Source organism: Ammospiza nelsoni, chromosome 7 (assembly GCF_027579445.1).
Source record: "Ammospiza nelsoni isolate bAmmNel1 chromosome 7, bAmmNel1.pri, whole genome shotgun sequence".
Classification (NCBI taxonomy): Eukaryota; Metazoa; Chordata; class Aves; order Passeriformes; family Passerellidae; genus Ammospiza; species Ammospiza nelsoni.
The window spans coordinates 33449100-33467274 of NC_080639.1; the positions used below are offsets into that span (position 1 = coordinate 33449100).

At 41.2% G+C, this 18175-nt stretch overlaps 1 protein-coding gene across 3 annotated transcripts in view; it reads left to right on the plus strand.

Annotated features, from left to right (window-relative positions):
- Nucleotides 1–18175, plus strand: part of CCNT2 (cyclin T2) — a 25699-nt gene continuing 7524 nt past the window's right edge. For 2 of the 3 annotated variants that reach the window (XM_059475854.1, XM_059475852.1), the window contains exons 1-7: nt 1–218; nt 937–1018; nt 7350–7478; nt 7976–8036; nt 9095–9157; nt 15358–15403; nt 16702–16865. In XM_059475854.1, the coding sequence (XP_059331837.1) occupies nt 19–218; nt 937–1018; nt 7350–7478; nt 7976–8036; nt 9095–9157; nt 15358–15403; nt 16702–16865 (745 nt within the window). In that variant the 5' untranslated portion in view covers nt 1–18. The remainder of the gene's footprint in view (nt 219–936; nt 1019–7349; nt 7479–7975; nt 8037–9094; nt 9158–15357; nt 15404–16701; nt 16866–18175) is intronic. The other variant, XM_059475855.1, reaches the window with a different exon arrangement.

Genomic DNA, 18175 nt, shown 5'->3' on the forward strand with positions numbered 1-18175 from the left:
GGAGGAGGAGGAGGTGTCATGGCGGCGGCGGGCGCGGGCTCCGCGGGGTCCGCAGCGCGGGGCGGCGGCGGCTCCTCGGCCGCGTCGCGCTGGTTCTTCAGCCGCGAGCAGCTGGAGAACACGCCCTCTCGGCGCTGCGGCGTGGAGGCCGACAAGGAGCTCTCGTACCGGCAGCAGGCGGCCAACCTCATCCAAGACATGGGCCAGCGCCTCAACGTGTATCCGAGCGGGGACGGGCGTGAGGGCGGCGGGGGCCGCGCGTGGAGGGGCGGCGGGAGACCTTTTCCCTGGCGTGGGAGCCGTCCCCGGGAGCCCTGCCGGTGCTCCGCAGCCCCGGCCGGCGCTCCCGCGGGCTGGAGCCGTGGCCTGAGGCACAGAATGGGAGGAGGAGCCTGGCGAAGCCCCCGCGCCGCGCTCTTTGTCGGCGCTCGGGGACGCGGCTCCCCGCCTGCCCTCACGGCCCGAGCTGCTCCTCGGGGCTGCTCTGAACTAAACCCGAGCTGCTGTTTTGCCCGAAACGGTGAAACTCCTTAGCCGCTCTTTAGTGTGATTTTTTTAAAGGGGAAAAAAAAAAAAAACGATCAGAGCAAGGCCAAACCCTCAAATCGCTGACTGAAATAGTTGAACTGGAACAAAACAAAAGCACTCGAGTGTTTCAGTGTGTGTCGCCCATTGAGGAGTTCTCGTTCCGTGGGTGACTGTGGGGAGCCTGGCGTAGGCATCTCCACATGGTCTGCGGAACAGATGGGAGCGATACGTGTTAATATCAGTTAAGAATGTGTTAATATCACTTAAGTTCTGAAGTGTCACGTCCCTAATCCATTTGCGGCTGAAGACAATATGTTGTGAGCAGTGATTGATATGGAAAGCACATCGCTTTCAGTTCTTGTCGACAATTTTCTTAATATGTAGTGTTTCCTTCATTTAAGCTTCCAGATCTCAGCTTACCATAAATACTGCAATTGTTTACATGCACAGGTTTTATATGCATCATTCCTTCACAAAATTTAATCGAAATGTAAGTATGATTTATGTTTGGTTATAGCATGCCCATAATTTTAGCAGTTCTGACTGAGAAGTGTTTCACGCAGGAGTGTGAAGTGTGATTTGTTTTTAGGAATTCTAGCTTCTTATCAATGGTTTGGAAGCAATAATGATACTTGTTTTCAACTTAGGATTACTTTAACTAGTGGTAATTAGATTTTATCTTCTAACATCTAAATGAAAAATAAATAGGCACCGTCAGCAAGCACTTTCAGATGTGTGAGGAATACATTTAGATGTTTCAAATGTGGCTGGTGTTTATGTGCTGAAGCTTGAAAGGCTAATGTGTAGGAACACCCATTTTTCTTGGTGAAGTCAGTGGAAGTTCTGGCATGGTGTGTCTGACAATGAAAATGTGGTTATGTGTGTATATGCATATGGATTATGTGGCTGTTCCTGAAGCAGTGTAAATTGTTTTAGCTGGTCTAATCTTAAGTGGTAAGTCATATTAGATAAGAAAAATTTTACATGTGTTGAGGTAAATCGTGTTTTGTCTAGTAACCTGGACACGTTGACTCTGCGTTGTTAAGAATAGAATTTTTCAGTAAAAATGCTGGCTGTTATTGGGGAACATTGTAACAGGTATGGAACTGGAGATAACAACTTGAGAGTGTCAGGCTTTTTTTTTTTCAGGTCCAATGCTGGATGCAATAGGTGGAAAAACAGTAGTAATATAATAGTCTAGGTGTTCTTGGGGTTTGTTTGTTTTTAGGAAGAACAGTTAATAGTAATGATGGTTTAAATGTTGAGGATGAGTTTTCTTAGATCTAATGACAAAACAGATTTAGACAGATGTTAGGTGTAGGTCAGAGCAGACCTTTACCTGCCAAGGGGTAGAATCCTGCAGACCTTGCACTGTCTGCAGCTGGGGCAGGTACACAGGGGGGTACAAGGAGAGCCAACTCTTCTTCCTGTCATGAATTTGTTCATTATTGTTGGCTGAGCTAATGGGCATCTTGTTTGGTGCCTCTTTAGCTGGAAGCACATACTCATTTGTAGGTACATTTTAGAAGTGTATATAATTGTTTTTCATGGAAAATCTGAGCTAAACTCAAATTTCCAGCAGCTTGTTACCAGAACTGCAGTGTTCATCCATACAAGTCCCTCTTTCTCCCCTCCTGCTGCTGTTCTGCCCACCTAGCAGTAACCTGGAGCTGGGGAGGCATCCAGAGTTTTCTGGGACTGTTGAATGGTTTGTGGGCTTGATAAACTAGAGCTGCTTGGGGTGGAGAGATGGCTCAGTGTGGATGTGTTTATATATAGACCCACATACCTGTTCTGTCACCTGCTGGAGGGCTGCTGGTGCTGTCAGCTGGTAATCTGGGCTAGATTTAGGCAGGAGGAAGCTTTGGCTGCTGTGTTTGGGTTTTCTCTGGGTGCTGGTAAGTGACAGTCACTTGGACCTGGCAGTGCAGTAGTGTTTGAGTGTGTAGTGCTCTTTATGTGAAAACCATGGCTTAAGTTGAATTATGAATGTTAAAATTCACAAGTAAGCAATGTAAGGGCAGACTGCCATGGAAACTGCAGCTATTACAGGGGAGGGAAGTGTCCTGTTTAATTAATTCTCAGGTAATAATGTTCAAAGTTAAAGGCAAGTGAGCTGCAGGTTGTACCTCAGCAGTGCTGACTCTTGCTGAACTCCTTTTTGTAATTCTTAATGAACATAAGGCCAGAGAGTGGCTTTGTGTAGGTGCTGGTGGGCAAGAGCATTTTCTTTTTACAATTCTGTAGGGCAAAGAGGGTCTCAGTGAATGGAGTCGCTTTTAAAATACCCTCAAACCATCCATTGGGTCCTCTGTAGAGAAAGCACAAACCAAGAACTCTAATAAATACTTAATATCAAATCTCCAGAGTACTTGGCAAGCTAAAAAGTGTAACAGTATTCATCTCTGCAAGAAGAAGGTAACCCTTGGACAGGAATAGTAAGGTACTGGCAGTCTCAAAGGTAAGACCTATAGTATATGCAGCATATCTCTCATATTTCTTTGTTGTGTGCACGTGGTGCTGTTTATCCATGGCAGAAAGGAATCTGAGTGCTGGGCTAGAAAATTAAATGGCCATTAGTCAGAATGCCTTATGATCTTTAGCTGAAAAAATGTGGCCTGTGTTGTCTTGTTTTATTGGTGGATGAATGTTTTTAGTCTGGTTATAAGCACTTGCACATTTATCATCGTGTAACTGCCAGGTTACACAAATACACATGTATGTCATGTGTGTGACATGCACTTAATTGTTAACAAACAGGGATAGTTGTTGTTTTATGGGCTTTTTCTTCAGTATAAGTTACTGCTAAACAGTTTCACAGGCTTTCAGGAGTTTGAGTCATCTGTGAGCAGGGAACAGAATTCCCCACAGTATCTTCAATCTGTAGAGCCTCAGGGGTGGCATGTACCAGTTAATGCAGTCTTGGTTCATTGAGAATGTGTTATATGTACTGCTTATTGGCCAAATATCCCCTTTTTTGTGAAGTTACTGTGAGCTAGCAAGTCACTTGTGAGTTGCTCTGGGTTACCTACTGAGTACATGCATTTAGTACAAAGAAGAAAATATTGAGGTTTGGATGTTGCAGTCAAGGCAGGCAAAGTCCTGGCAAGGTTGCTGTGCCCCAGTGAGGATGGAAATTTGCTTTACCAATTCTGGGAAGCAGATTTGGATGCCCTGACTACTAATTTCCCTGGCTGAGCAAATGACAGGAGCTACTGTGGATCTCCTCAGCACAAATTATTCTTTCTGCATTGCTGACCAGGGCACAGGAACTTTGGGTTGCTGAGTATAAAGTTAGTCTGTGCTAATATTGGGATGGAGAGGGAACTTGGTGGCTTTTTATAGGCAGTACTAGCCTCACTATTATTAATTAAAATTCTTCTGCAATTACTGTTTCTATAGTACTTGTGTTACATTGTTATATAGCAAATAGTTCTTTTGGGTGCTTACTCTTCAGTACACTGTGATTTCAAGAACAGAAAGGGGGGGAAAAATCCTTCATATGCTGGCAAGAGAGGTAAGGCATCCAAATGGGAGCTGTAGTTTTTCAATATAATCCTTAGAAATGCCATGTGGAATACCAGCCAGCCAGCTGAAAATAGTCTTGATGATGTCAAGGGGTTTTTGTGACATACAGTGGAGCTTAGTGAAGAGCCTCAAGAAGGCTGCATGAGAATTGTTTTCCTTCAAGTGCAAGGTAGGTGAGTTGTGTGGAGGCTGTTTTGTTTCCAGTCCTCTGCATTCCCTTCCTTGTGCCCTGGCCAAATCACAGTATTAAACAGTGGACTTTGCAGTTTTGCAAAGTTCTTGAAACTTTCATAATACGCTTCAAGCTCTAGTGAGGCTGTTTTGGGTACTTCAGTTCTGGTTTTAATAGTGCAATTTAACAGATTTGCTGCTTTTATGCAATGTGAGCTCCTGGTTATAATAAAAATAATTCCTCACAGCTCTTTGTGTTCAAACTTGAAAACCCTCATAGACTGGAAGCACTTAATGTCTTAGGCTAAAGTGGATCAGTCTAAAAACGTGCCAGTATTGGCATTGGAAGGGAGAGGGAGATCTCAGGAAACTGCATGCATGCTGCTGATGTGTTCTGAGATTTTTTTGAGTGCCTTTGTCATTGCACTGCCTTGTGCTTCTGAAGTGAAAAGGGCTTGTACCACAGTTCCCAGTGAAGCTTTTGTACAATGCTTTTGGGTTGTGTAAACAGGGCTCTTATGTTTTGGGGATTTTTTCTATTTCTGTGAGACTTGGCTATTAATAAAGTGGGATTAATGTCATATATCACATGTGCTCCGAAGATTTCCCAAAGACTATTTGGGGTGCATAGTATATAATTACTCTAAGTTATTTTGATTGATATCAAATTAAGATATTTATATATAGGAAATACACTATTACTTTGTCAAGTATGTTTCTTTAATTTTGCTTTTTTTGTTCTACTTTGCTTGGTTTTTTTTGCCATTTTTGGTAATTGGAAATGAATGAAAGCATTTGAGTAACTTTGCCAGTTATACACTTAGCAGGGTGTGTTCACTGAAGACTGCATTTGTGCCAAGTCTGGAATTTTACTAGGGTGTCTATTTTTCTGAATCAATACCAAGGGAGCTAAAAATAATGGCCTACTCTAAACTGGGAGTGAGAACCCTTGTCCTAGATAGGATAAAGACCTGAAATTCTTTGGCCAGAAGCAAACACTTCTTTTTGAAGGAAATGGTTAATTGGGCTGCACATAGATTTCTGATGGACCAGAGTTATATGAGAATTCATCAGCTTGGCTCAGTCAGCCTCCAGAGCTGTGTTTTGTGTAAGGTCTTGGAAATCAGGAATTGTGTGGAGACTTCTTGGCCAGTTCTGATTTACTGAAGCAGATCAGGAGAGATCCTGAAGTCAGCCTGCTGGTGCTTTTTTGGCAAGTAGAACTTTGGTGCAGTCAGACACAGAGTAACAGTGAGTGAGAATTTGCTGATGGTTTAATTATCTGGTCATTGGTGACTTGGTTCACATAATGCCTCTGTGAAATGGAAATGTTTTCAGCCATGGCAGTTGTTGAAAATTGAGTAAAATACCTTTATGTGACATATTTGTGTTGGGTTATGCCTGCGTGTGCTGCCTGACATCTTCTGCATTTTCTGCCACTTCAGAGCTGTTGATACTCTCACTTTCTGAACTCCAGAAAGTGTTTCCATCATATTTACTGTTTAAAAGTTTTACCTCCCAGTGTGAGACACATTTCAAGTAGTATGTCCTTGGCAAAGGAAACCCCTTCCAGAAATTTAAATCATTACTTCAAGCAGTGGGAATAGGAACTTCTACAGAATCATCAGGAGTATTAAATGACAGTGCTAATATGGCCTTGTTCAGCAACACTTCACCTTGGGTTTTCATTTCATTTGTTCATCAGGCTTAGGTTACAAGATTCTTGAAAAGAAAACAGGGGTTCTTGTCTCCCTTGTGAAAGAATTTGCTCCCTGTGACTTGTTTTGGGTGGTTGGTTTTTATAGACTGAGATTTTTGCTGGATTTCTCATGGCACACTTCTACTCATCAAAGGGTATTGCCTTACCAGGGTGTCAATTTTCAAGTCTGCCAACTTTAAAGTTTTACTTAAGATCCAAGCAGACATTTCAAAGTGATTTAAGGATGCAAAAAAGTATTCTCACTACATTTGAAAGCTTCTGAAATTTAATCCTTTAAATGTTTAAGTAGTTTGTTGCAGTTTTGCATATATTGTAAATTTTTATACCAAATGTTTCATTTTGGCATAAAAAGGGGCTGCTTGCTGGCAAAAAAAAGCAAATCTGACTTTAGGGGAGCTATGCCTCCTATTTAGCCTAGTTTTGTTTGGACATTGAATGAGAAATCCAATACTTGCACCATCCATTAATTAAATACGCAGCAAGGAGCTATTTCAGTCTCTGAATAAATGCTTTCTACTGGCTTAATTTTAATCAGCTTTTGTCTAGATGATTTCTAGTACCATTTTAATTCCTGGTTAACATGGGCAGCTTTTGCATGCAAAGAGAACCTAATTGATCAGTGGTTTGTGGTTTGTTGTGTTGTGTCTGCTCACCTCAGTCACTGTAGCAGACAACAGGCACCAAAATTCTACTTCACAGCTAACTCCTAGGTGATACTGAACTGTCACCCTATGACACCTAGAGTTTGATAGAAATTTTCATCTTTAAATGCAATGTCTAGTCTTTACTGACATTTGTAAAACTGATGTTTTACAAATCCTTATGCTTTGTTCTCCAGATACTGCTGGGCATATAGTAAAGTTTCTAAGAATATATGTGTATATATAAAGTTTCTTGTACTTGTAGAGCCTATGTTTATATAACAAGCTGTTTTTATTAAAGTTCTCTGCAAAGTTTCTCACTCTTTGGAAAAATTAAATGCTACCAGAACTTGTGATCAGCTGTTTTACTGAAAAGATGGTGTAGTGAGTCGCTCTGTGCAAGAAATTGGATGAACTTTCTCATGAGGTATATTTAACTTGAAACAGCCTGTTCTACTGTGACTAAGTCTTCTGGGCCAAAATATTTCATGTTGAACTAGAATTAGTTTGACCTCAGACATTTTACTCACAAATGTAATTTAACATTATGCTACTCCTTCCCTGTGCTGCTGAGAGGATTGCATCAGTTACAGAATAAAGCACGACTAGTTATATTTTTGTTGCCTTGCATGACTTCAAAACTGGAAAAAAAAAAGCCACAAATCCAACTTCTTAAACCTTTTCTGTGCTAGTTTAGACTCTATAAAAATTCAAGTCCTGCTTGTAAAAAGTTTAAAAATACACATGTTTTTCTTCTTCAGATAATGTCTCCCACGGCATTGTTTTTGGCTGCAAAAGTGGAAGAACAGCCACGGAAACTTGAACATGTTATTAAAGTAGCAAATGCCTGTCTTCATCCTCAAGAGCCACAGCTGGATACAAAGAGTGATGTAGGTGGAAGTTATGCTTTCAAAGATGCATGGTTTGAAAGATGTCATTTCATCTAATGATTTGTTACATTTTCTTACTGGAATATTGCTCTCTGCAGCCTAGGAAGAAAAGCCTTTGTTTTTTGTAACATTTAAGTCTTTCTATTACTTAATGCAGTTTCTTAAAGACTCACTTAATTGTTATGAAACTTGAAGAGATTGCTCCATCTTGAAATTCTTACAGCCCCCACCTGACCTCCCAAAGATGCTTTGCTGGAATAGATTGTCTGAGACCCAGACTAAGTTAATCTTGTGAAAGGCAGGCAGGGGGAGCTGAGTTTGTAGCAGTGAGTGTACTGGTGGAGGAAAGGAACCCCAGTGTGAGGTGCTGTGAGCTGTCAGTGCTCAGTGCCCTGGGTACTGCTGCTGTGTCCTGTTTTGCCAGTGCTGTGCCACAGAGGCAATGTGGGAGTGAAGTTCTGATTTTGTGTCTTCACCTCTCTGCTTGTTTGTTCCAGGCATACCTTCAGCAAGCCCAAGAGCTGGTTATACTTGAAACAATAATGCTTCAAACTTTAGGTATGTCTTTCTAAAGTCTCCTGTGCAGCCAGCTTGCCATGAAGAGCTAGTGGGACCCAAATAACTGGATTTTTGATGTGCTGTTGGCACATTAGAATTTAACTGTTTTCCTGTATAACTTCTGAATTTAGTTTTGTGTTAGCAGTTCTGCTGTGTTCACTGTGGAGAAGAAAGGTGTGTTTGTACTTGTGAAAGAGATGTTTCTGACAGTTTGAGGTAGAAATGTGTAGGCTTCCAAACAGATTTTCCTCCAAGTAGTAATTCCATTGACATTTCTTCCCATAAGGTAGCATGCTGTAGTAGGCTGGCTGTGCATGTCCTGGAGCTGGAGAGAGCTTTGTACCCAGTGCTCTTCCCCATTCTGCCTTTCCATTATGTAATTCAGCAGGTGCTGACTCTGAAGAAAACAAGTTGGAGTGTAGCCATTTAATGGATTCAGATGATTCCAAAACTTGAAGTGGAATGTTCTGTCAAGACACTCTTCTGACTAAAATACCACAGAGACAATTACAGCCAGAGGCTTGAGAACACTGACTTGCTTAGATATTCTTAAATACCACTTGGGGTATTGTTAAAAAAAATAGCTCACAGTAGTGACCTAGTTCTTAAAACAGTGTCATAAACCAAGAAGGGTTTCTTAAGTCATGGATGTACAAATTGATTTAATTTCCAATTTCATACCTGCAACATATTTAAGTGCTAGAAATCAATTAATTGATGTATACATGCACACCATTGTGTTTGCAGTACAGTTTTTACTGACTTACTAGAAATTGTTCAGATATATTCAGCTTTAAAAATACAGTAATTTCCCAGGTTATGTGTGTACAGGTTTTGAGATTACTGGAGGAATATTTTAGTCATGGATTACAAAGTGGCTTTACCATCTGCCATTGAAAAGTATGAAAAGGTAAAGAATAAAAGGCACTTAAATAGTGTTACTTATTCTACAGTGCAAAGGTTTACAAGTATTTTAGGTCTGTGGGGGAACATAAGGGGTTTGCTTTTTATTTTACAGATGCAATGTATAATTCTAAAATGTATTTGTAACCCCTCAGGTTTTGAGATTACCATTGAACATCCACACACAGATGTTGTGAAATGTACACAGTTAGTGAGAGGTCAGTGACTTTTAACCACTTCTGTAAGTCCTTTTTCACCTTTCTTGTAAAATCTGAAAGTAATGTTATTTGTCTAACATGATTTTTCTTTCACCAACTATGTTATCCAAAGAGTATATTTAAAATTAATTATTAAAAGTTTGATATTTACCTTTAGAGAGTCACAGAGTCCAGTCTTTTGTCCTTCTTTTTTTTTTTTTTTTTTTGTTTTCTTATTAGCTTTGTTTTTAATAGTACCTGTTGCATGTGTCCTGGAGTGCCAGAAGCAGTGAGCAGTTGCAGACTCATTGGCCAGATCCATAGTTTGGTGCTGAGCTGATGATTTTTCACTCTGAAGTAGTTTTGCCCATTGATGGCTAATGCCAGCTTTTTGTCTTAGCAAATCTTTTCAGGTAATGCAGTGAGGGATAGGGAGTGCATAGCAAGTCTGCTGTCACATGCAAATTGGTGTGACTAATTGTTTTTCTGTAGCAGTGTGTCCTTACTTGCTCTGGATGGGAGCACAAAACCCCAAACTTTTAGTTAAACATATCCTGTAACTTGTCTGCAGCTCATTCATGTGACTGGCTAGAAACCTATTTTCTTCTCTATATTTTTGTGGCATTTTGGCATATCTTCTTTAATTCTTGAATTGGTTTCTTTTGGAGCTTTAAAAAAAGATTAAAACACCCTCTTATAAGATGTAGGATGAAAAAAAATTAGGAATCAGTTGTAAAAGCATCTAAAATAAGCTTTTGACTTTAATTATGTTTCTTAAGTAGAAAAGTGTTTTGAAATAATTAGACCATGGTTGTTAGTCTCTAGTTATTAGCTGGTTTTGCAGTGAAAAATGCATAAGTGCTTCTAAGTTTCTGGTGTTTTTTCTTCTCCCTCTATTAAATATATAAAATTTAGGTACAGCCTGACCCTGTTAACTAGATTTGGTTTGTAGTAACTCTGGAATTAATGGTGTTCTTTTAAGGAAGGTGTCTCTTATTTGCTGTAGCTTCCTGGTGAATGTCTTTGGACACTGAGTAGGGCTGGTGCTGTAACTTACTTGCATTTAAAGTAGTTTTATTGCTCTCTTTGCTGTAAGATAAGGATTCTCTGCTTTCTGCCCAGTTGTGGTTGTGACTTGGTGCATGAGTCCAGTTGCACCTGAAGTCTCGGTAGTCTGCACCAGCTGCTCTGTAGGGTTTTGCTTTGGCTTTTCTTAGCTGTTGGTCACTGTAAATGTGAGCACATTTTACTCTCTTGGGGAGCCCCTGTGCTTCTGTTTGGTGTCTGGGGCTGTGGGGAGGGGTGGGGGAATGTTGTGTTGCCTCAGGATTTCCACATCAGTGTGTGTCACTCAAGCCTACAGGCACACTGCTACACAAACTGGATTTCCTTTCTTCAAGGGTAGATACCACTCTAAGGCAGTTCAGCCTTTCCCTTTGTGTTTTGTAAGCTAATTTTTTGTACTGACAAAATTCATACTTTGAAGATACTGTTAATTTTTAAATTTGATATCTTTAAACTAGTATTTAATGTCAGAAGACTTGAAAAAATACTTAGAAGTCTAAAGTGATATCAAGTCTTGAAATTTGAAGACTTCAGTGAGGGCTGAAAGTCCATGTAGCTCAAGGACTGGTGAATGTAATGTCTCTGATGTTTAAAACCCTGCTCACTGGAGGAGGTGTGCTCCTTAGTGTGTGTGGGGATGGAATCCTTGGCAGCATGTCCCTAGGAGTGGTGTAGACTGTGAACACAAGATGTGAGTACCTCATAGTAAAATAAGAAAAAGGAAACTAATTAATTCATTTAAAACATGAGGCCTGAGATTTGAAGTCATGCATGCAAGTCAGGCAAGGACAGAATAACAGCCATGGAACATTGGTTTGGTGTGTTGAGAGGACAGGGAGATGGAGCCGTGGGCACTGTGATTATCTTCACAGACACAGTGGTAGGAGTTTAGTTTTCTGTCCCTGAACATTTATTTATTGGACAGTGTGGGTTTTCAAGGCCAGTAGATGCAACACTCAGATATCTGAGTACTGAAGCTCTTAAAATATACCTGAGATTTTTCAGTGTTAAACCTTTAGTGTTAAAGGGATTGACTGAGAATTTAAAGAAATCCAAGGTTACTTCATCCAGTTCTGGAACATCATCTTGGACAAAAAAACCCCACCATTTCAGAAGGCAGAAATACCTTTTTGGAATAAAGATGATTAACTTACCCAAGCCTGTTATGATTAAAACTTCCAACTGCATGCTGAGAGAGAGGAGGAAGGGAGGAATCTCATGTCTGACTGAGTATCAGAAAAGAAGCAGCAAAGTTAGCTGAGGTCTGCAAATGTGCCTCAGGATCTGACTTAGGGTTTGTGCCCTGCATTGTCAGGTGGTGGGAAAGGCCCTTTGGCTGACTAAACTGCAGTGCATCAGAGGATGGCTGATTCTCTCCATCACTTTTTGCTGTCTTGCATCCAGGGTAATTCATTTTATGCAGTCACTGTTAACCTGTTACTAAGATTTAAGCTATATCCCCTTTAAAAACAAAATGAAAGAATAAAAACCAAGGTTGTGCTGATGATGCTCAAAAAACTCAACCAAGTGCTTTGTCAGAAGACTGTCTAGTCTGGCAGTGGCACACCAGAATCAATTGCTGGAAGCTGAAGATGAAGTAGTAAGTAATAAATATAATTGCTTCAACATACAACTAAAGAAAAAATGAATTCTTCTCTAAAATTGAAAGCCTTTTGAAGGTGTTACTAGACAACACAGATCATTGCAGAGAAGGGGTGACTGGATGGATAGATAATGATTAATGATGTTCAGGCATACAATATCCAGTTACTCCTTCTGGTGTTCAGAGACTCGTTGGTTAATGAAATTGTTCCATCTTTGCAGTTTGGTCAGTATAGCAGACAAGGAAAATGGTGTGGGCTTAGTATTTTTTCTGCACCATTCTTCCTCAGTGTCAAGAGACTGAGAAGAGGAGACAGGACCATCATTCCTTAGGATCCCACAGGTCCAAGGAATCTGGAGGCAGTGGATATGGGAGGGCCTGTCAGCAAGCTTCAGTGTCCATTCCAGGAATGCTCCAGTAGTGAAGAGAAGAAAGGAAAAAAGGAAAGGGGAAAAACAACCCCACCAAAACACCAAAAACTGTTCTGGTTTTGGCCCTTGCTGCCTTCAACACTAGCTGAGGGATCAGCAGTGGAACTGCCCTGGTGCCAAGAGTGTGGCATTGTCCTCTTACATGCGTGCAAAATCAGTCTGTTCTCAGCCTGCTTCTGGTGAAACTTGGAATCTGTATCCTCATCTCCACCTTGGGAAGTCTTCAGTCACTCCTTTCTCTGTGCTGGAACACAACCTTTTGGAACTGAAGATGAGATCTCAAGGATTTCTAGGATTGTTCTCACTGCTCTGCAGGTTATCAGGTATCTTGAACACCCATGATCCTTACTAATCTTTAGTGAAAATTGCACTGTCAAATCCTTCAAATATCCCATGGTATCTGTGTGGGGATGCCATTGCTTAAATCAGGCTGAGGACAAAATCAGCAGAAGACAAGGTGAAAATGCATCAGCTTTTTCAGAGGGTATTCCCATGAGGAAAATTTGAATCTTAGTGGTGTGGAAAGATGTGAAACACCAGCTGCACTCCAGCACTTGCTACAGGTGGCCGTTCCATTCTGAACTTTGACCTCAGGTTTTGTAAAGCCACCAGGACTGCTCAGACCTGAATGCCTACACCATGGCCTCCTCCAGCCCTTCCCAGATACAACAGGCAGCCTCCAGCATCCCTGTGTTCAGAGCCTGGGGCTTTTTGCTTTTGCCAGAAGGACTTCAGCAAGCTTCTCTCCTCTGATGCTGACTGGCTTATCTGCCATCTCCTCTTTCTGGGAAATGCTCACACATTGTCAGGGGCCAGGCATAGCCAGTTACCAGCTCCTAATGGGGACTTGGCAGTCACATTTTCATGAGCATCCCAAGATCCAAGATAAGCTGTGCTGAAGAAAAGACTCAGGTGTCTTGGAACTGCAAGCAGTGAATTGAGTGGCTATGCCCAGTAAAAAGCATTTTGGTTTCCAGTTGGCAGTTCCTTGGAGACAGCCTCTCAGAAGGTGTGTCAGACAGCAAGTCCTGTTTCAAAAATTGATGATTATTTCACTGATCCCTGTTTTATGGCTGCTTCTGCAGCAGTGAGACAGGATGGATGTTTGAAATCACTCCTGAATGCTGAAATCTAAAACTGGTCATTCATGGCTGGTGTCATAGCCATCGGTCCTGCAGCTTGTGAATTACAAGAGCAGCTCTGCTGGCTTGTTCTAGCCCCTGCTTCAAGGTGATTTAAATTTTGGAGATGCACTTTCCACTACTATAATGGAAATAAACCACCAAAATATAGGAACCAAAATTCATTAGGTTTAATTTCATTGATGGATTCTGCTAAACCAAAGCTGCCCCACATAGAAGAGTTTGGGATGGATATTTTCAGTTGTGCCTTGTGTTATCAAAGGCTTTAGTTGTGAGCTGAAGTTTCTTGCTGGTTTTGGCAATGATTATTATTTAGCTGTAAGTAAATTGAAACAGAATCATACTGCTTTTAGTATAGGTAAGGTATTGAGCACAGTAATTTTTGATTGAGGCTAAAGTGTGTGTTTCAAGATGTGATTCTTTTCTTCCAGGTATGTGTTATGATTTACTCATCTTTCAAGCTGATGTTAAATAGAAGTTTTCTGGCATCTGCTTTTCTTCCTTGTCCAGAAGGGGCACTTCAGTGAGAGTAGAAATGCTTCTTGGTCTTGCTCCCTTAATTCAAACATGTAACTTTACAGAATATATAAATCATTGAAGATCCGTTAGGCGTTGCTTTGATGAAAAATGAAGAGCAAAGACATCAATTTCAGTCTTACTCAACCATTGTGTATTTTTATTTGTTATGACAATCTCATTTTACTTTTTTTTTTTTTTTTTTGGTGATTCCATCTTCTTTGTAGATGGGAGGAAGAGTTTAAACTCCTTGGTTTTTTAGCATGCAATTACCATTACAGCGTGCAAACTAATTATTATGGCATAACACATTGTCAGTTCATCTTCTGATTATTATGGATTAGTAGAATTTGTGTGTAGGAACAGATCCTATTACCTTGCAGCTTCCACATTGTTCCTCGATTATGGCACTTCCTGTCTGTGTAGCATAAAAACAAATCTGAATTTTATTCTTTGGCAGTTATTAGAAGTTGAGTTTAATCACATTTTAATATGCTTTTCAAAAACTAAATTTAAAAGCCACTGTAGTATTTCTCAAACTTTCTAGAAATATTATTAAAAGTTTACCAGTATTCCCTTTGACATAAAATCCAACACTACGCTCTCTGCAGGTAGCACTGATTTCAAGTGATAGTGTCAAAGTAAGAATTCAATGAAGGCTGCATTCAATCTGCGGTTAAACCCCTTGTGCCCAGCTATTCCATTAAATGCATGTTACAGTAAGTTCTCTTACCTGAGTGAGGAGCGTTGGGGAGTCACTGCAGGGGTCAGCACTCTGTGGCTGTAACAGCCCGAGTCAGATTTTCATTCCTGGCATGTTGCAGTCCTGTGGTTTGTTTCGCTATTTTTTTTCTGACTAACTCAGATGAATTTGTCTGTTTCCTATTGAAGCCTTGCCATAGACTTAACAAATATGGAGCAAAATGTTATGACTACAGTGCTCTCAATTAGAAGGAGCAGAAAACTGGTTTTTTTTTTTTTTTTCCCCACGTAGCTTGGGTGCTGGCTGTGTTCCAGGGCTTTGGGAGAGAGCTGTGGCTGTTTCTGGGGAGGTGGGAGGGTGCCACGGCCCGCTCTAAGAGCAGATGGAGCACTGTGAACTGGCTGGGACTGCCTGCCTGCTGCACTCCCAGCTCCAAGCAGGGATCCCTGCAGGTGAGGTGGGGAAGCAGCGCTTCCCAGAGGAGAGTGCTCAGCTGGCAGCTGTTGGAGGGGAGCTGTGCTGTGGGCTGTGCAGGGGAGGGAGGGGCACTGAGGGAATGACAGGTCCAGCTCCAGTACCGAGTGTGTCTCAGTGTTCTGTGTCTCAGAAAAGATTATTCTAAAGGCTAGTTAGCTAAAGCCAGATCAACACTTTAGAAATACCCAGCAGTGAGTTTTGAAAGGTAAAACTGCTTGAATTTTGGAATGAACCTGACAAATTAGTGCGGATCTTTAATCTCTCTTGTTTTTCTTTTCTTACAGCAAGCAAGGATTTGGCACAGACATCCTATTTCATGGCTACCAACAGGTTGTTATCCTGAACCTCTTTGTTGCACTGTTGTAGCACACTATAGCTTCCTTTACTGCAGGGCCCCCTGATGTGTCTTACCCTTGTTGCAGTGGGGGACTGGGCCACCTCCCGTGGTGGTACCTCCCCGCCTGCAGTGCGGTGTATTGGACAAGGGCCTGACGGCACAAAGGGCTTAAATGCACAATGAGAAGTGTAGTGGTGCTTTCTGATGACTTTTTCTCGATTGTGAGTGCATAAGTCTAAAATTGGTAGCCTGAATAGCAGCTAAAGATTACAAAGAGATAAACTTAACCTAGAAATCCGAGCATCTTGGTAAGTACAAAACTATTTTTAGTTTACACTTGTAGTTAATGGCAGTTTTCTCTTAACTTTAAGTATGTTGATTCAGTCTTAACTTATAAAATTCTAGTGGGCCTAAGATATTTTCAACTAGCTGAGTTTTCTTTTTAGATAGACTAGTACTAGCCCAATGTTATTTCTTTTAGAAACAGCTCTTTAATCTTAATATATAGTTTTAAAGCTTAAGTACTTAGATAAATTTATAGTCCTAGGATTCCAAGTGGGTGTTTTGTAGACATGGCCTGTCATAGAAAGAATTAGAGAGCAGACTTTAGTCTTGATTACTTCAGTTTGCCTCTTGCAAAACTACTTTAACCTTTATTTAAGAGAATTACATTATGTGTAGATACAGTTTTTAAACAGTATCTGCTGTTATTAGAACTGTTGAAATAAATAACTCCTGGTGGTTCCTTGATGGGCAAGATTCTGTACTTAAGCAGCTGTTAAGGGAATTTATGCTAAAGCAGTGAAAGTGAACCAATGTGTTTGTGGTGCTGGAAGCTGAGGACAACATCACAAACGTCACAAATCCAGGCCTGGTGAAGGCAAAGCCCACAAATAACTCACCTGGCTGCTGGGGAACTGCTGGGGACCTTCTGATTGTCTCATTCAGAGACTGCACAATTAGCTCTATGCATTATACTGCAGAATTTAATTCACCATATTATACTGCCCTTTCTAGTACTTAAGTACAGTATAATAATTGGTAAATTTATTTACTGTTCATCAGGCTTTTGATAGCAAAATCAAATTAAACTTTTCTATCGGATAACAGAGGGTCCTGCCCTCTGTTTTCTTAGGGCAGTAGGATATCTTATGAACTTATTCAACAAAATGTTTAACTGCTGTTGATTGACAAGCTGTCTCATTCTGTATGTTAATGGTTGGTTTGTTTGGGTTTTCTGTTTTACATGTTTGATTTCCTTTGGTTCCTCATTACGAAATGTGTGCAACAGCCTTCACCTTACCACATTCTGTCTTCAGTACAAGCCCACAGTGATAGCATGTGTGTGCATTCACTTGGCCTGCAAGTGGTCCAACTGGGAGATTCCAGTATCAACTGATGGAAAACACTGGTGGGAATATGTAGATCCCTCAGTTACTCTAGAACTACTAGATGGTAAGTCGTGCTCCTGTCTCATTTTGAAATTCAAGGGTTTATTCATGTAAGGATGGAGCAGATTATGTAGTGAGAGCATTCAGCTGAAATGAAGTCTCCCTGACTTCATGTGCTGTATCTTCAGTGAAAGAAAGGGATAGGAGTGGGGAGAACTTCAGAAGACAAACTTGGTTGGGCTCTTGGCTGGGGTGTCCACATACCTTTTGCAGGTGGAGGATAGAATCCTGCTTTTAAATGCTTTTCAGAACCAAGACAGAGATGGAAATCTGTCAGTGCACATTCATGCAGTCCTGATTGTTTCAGGTACCTCAGAGCTGTTTCAGTGCCTGTGTCCATCAGGCTGTACATAAAATTGCCATGTTTATGAAGGCACTTCTGTGTTAACAGTTGGGTGTAGCCTGTGGGATCTCAGACTCTGGTAAGAGGAAAGCATATGCCTAGAACATCCTACACCTAGAAGTTTGCTGTCTTTCAAGTTAGTATTTACTACAGTGGAGTCTGAATTTGAGGGCCAGGTGTGCTGCTGTAGAGGAGGGGGGAGCTCCTGGGGCTTTCAGATCTGTGTGTTGGACTTGGCTGGTCTTCAGTGAAATGTTTGTTTCACAGTAGTGGTGGAGCTCTCCAGGTTTCAGATGGCCCAGCACTGACTCTCTGTGCCTGCTGCTTTCCTGAGCTGCTGAGCTGTTCTTCCTTAATGGCACTCTGGGGAGGGAGGGTTTGAAAGTGAGAAATTGAGTACATGTCATGTGAAGCACAGAACCTGATTGAGCTTCAAAGTGCAGGTTCAAACATCTCTGTCTTAGCAGGCTTCTTTGAGCTGTAGCTGCAGTTGCAAACACCACCCTGCTGCCTTCCCACCTGGCTGTGGTAAACATGCATTGTTTGGATTTGTGAAATCCCCCAGGGGAATGCTGTGAGCTCCTTGTGAACATCACTTCATCCTTCAGGCATTTATGCAGCTGGGGTGTTTAACAGACCCAGGCAGACCAAAGAGCTGAGGTAGTTTTGCACTTGGGAGCAGCTTAGGTTATAATTTACTTGTGGAATTCTGGAGAAGCCAGTTCTCCCAGACCTGTAAAAGATGTATTTTTGCATTCAAATCCTGACTGTACACAGTTGTTTTTAGCTTATGACTAGAATTAAGTCTCAATGAAAAGTATTTTTATTTGCAGCTCATGAGCATGGAGATGTGTACTTTCCTGTGGGCATACTAATTGTAAGGATCTTTGTTTTATAACACAGCCAGCTACTCCACCTTGAACACAAATTATTTCAAAGCTGTTGTTCAAAACAGAGTCCTTCCAAGGGTG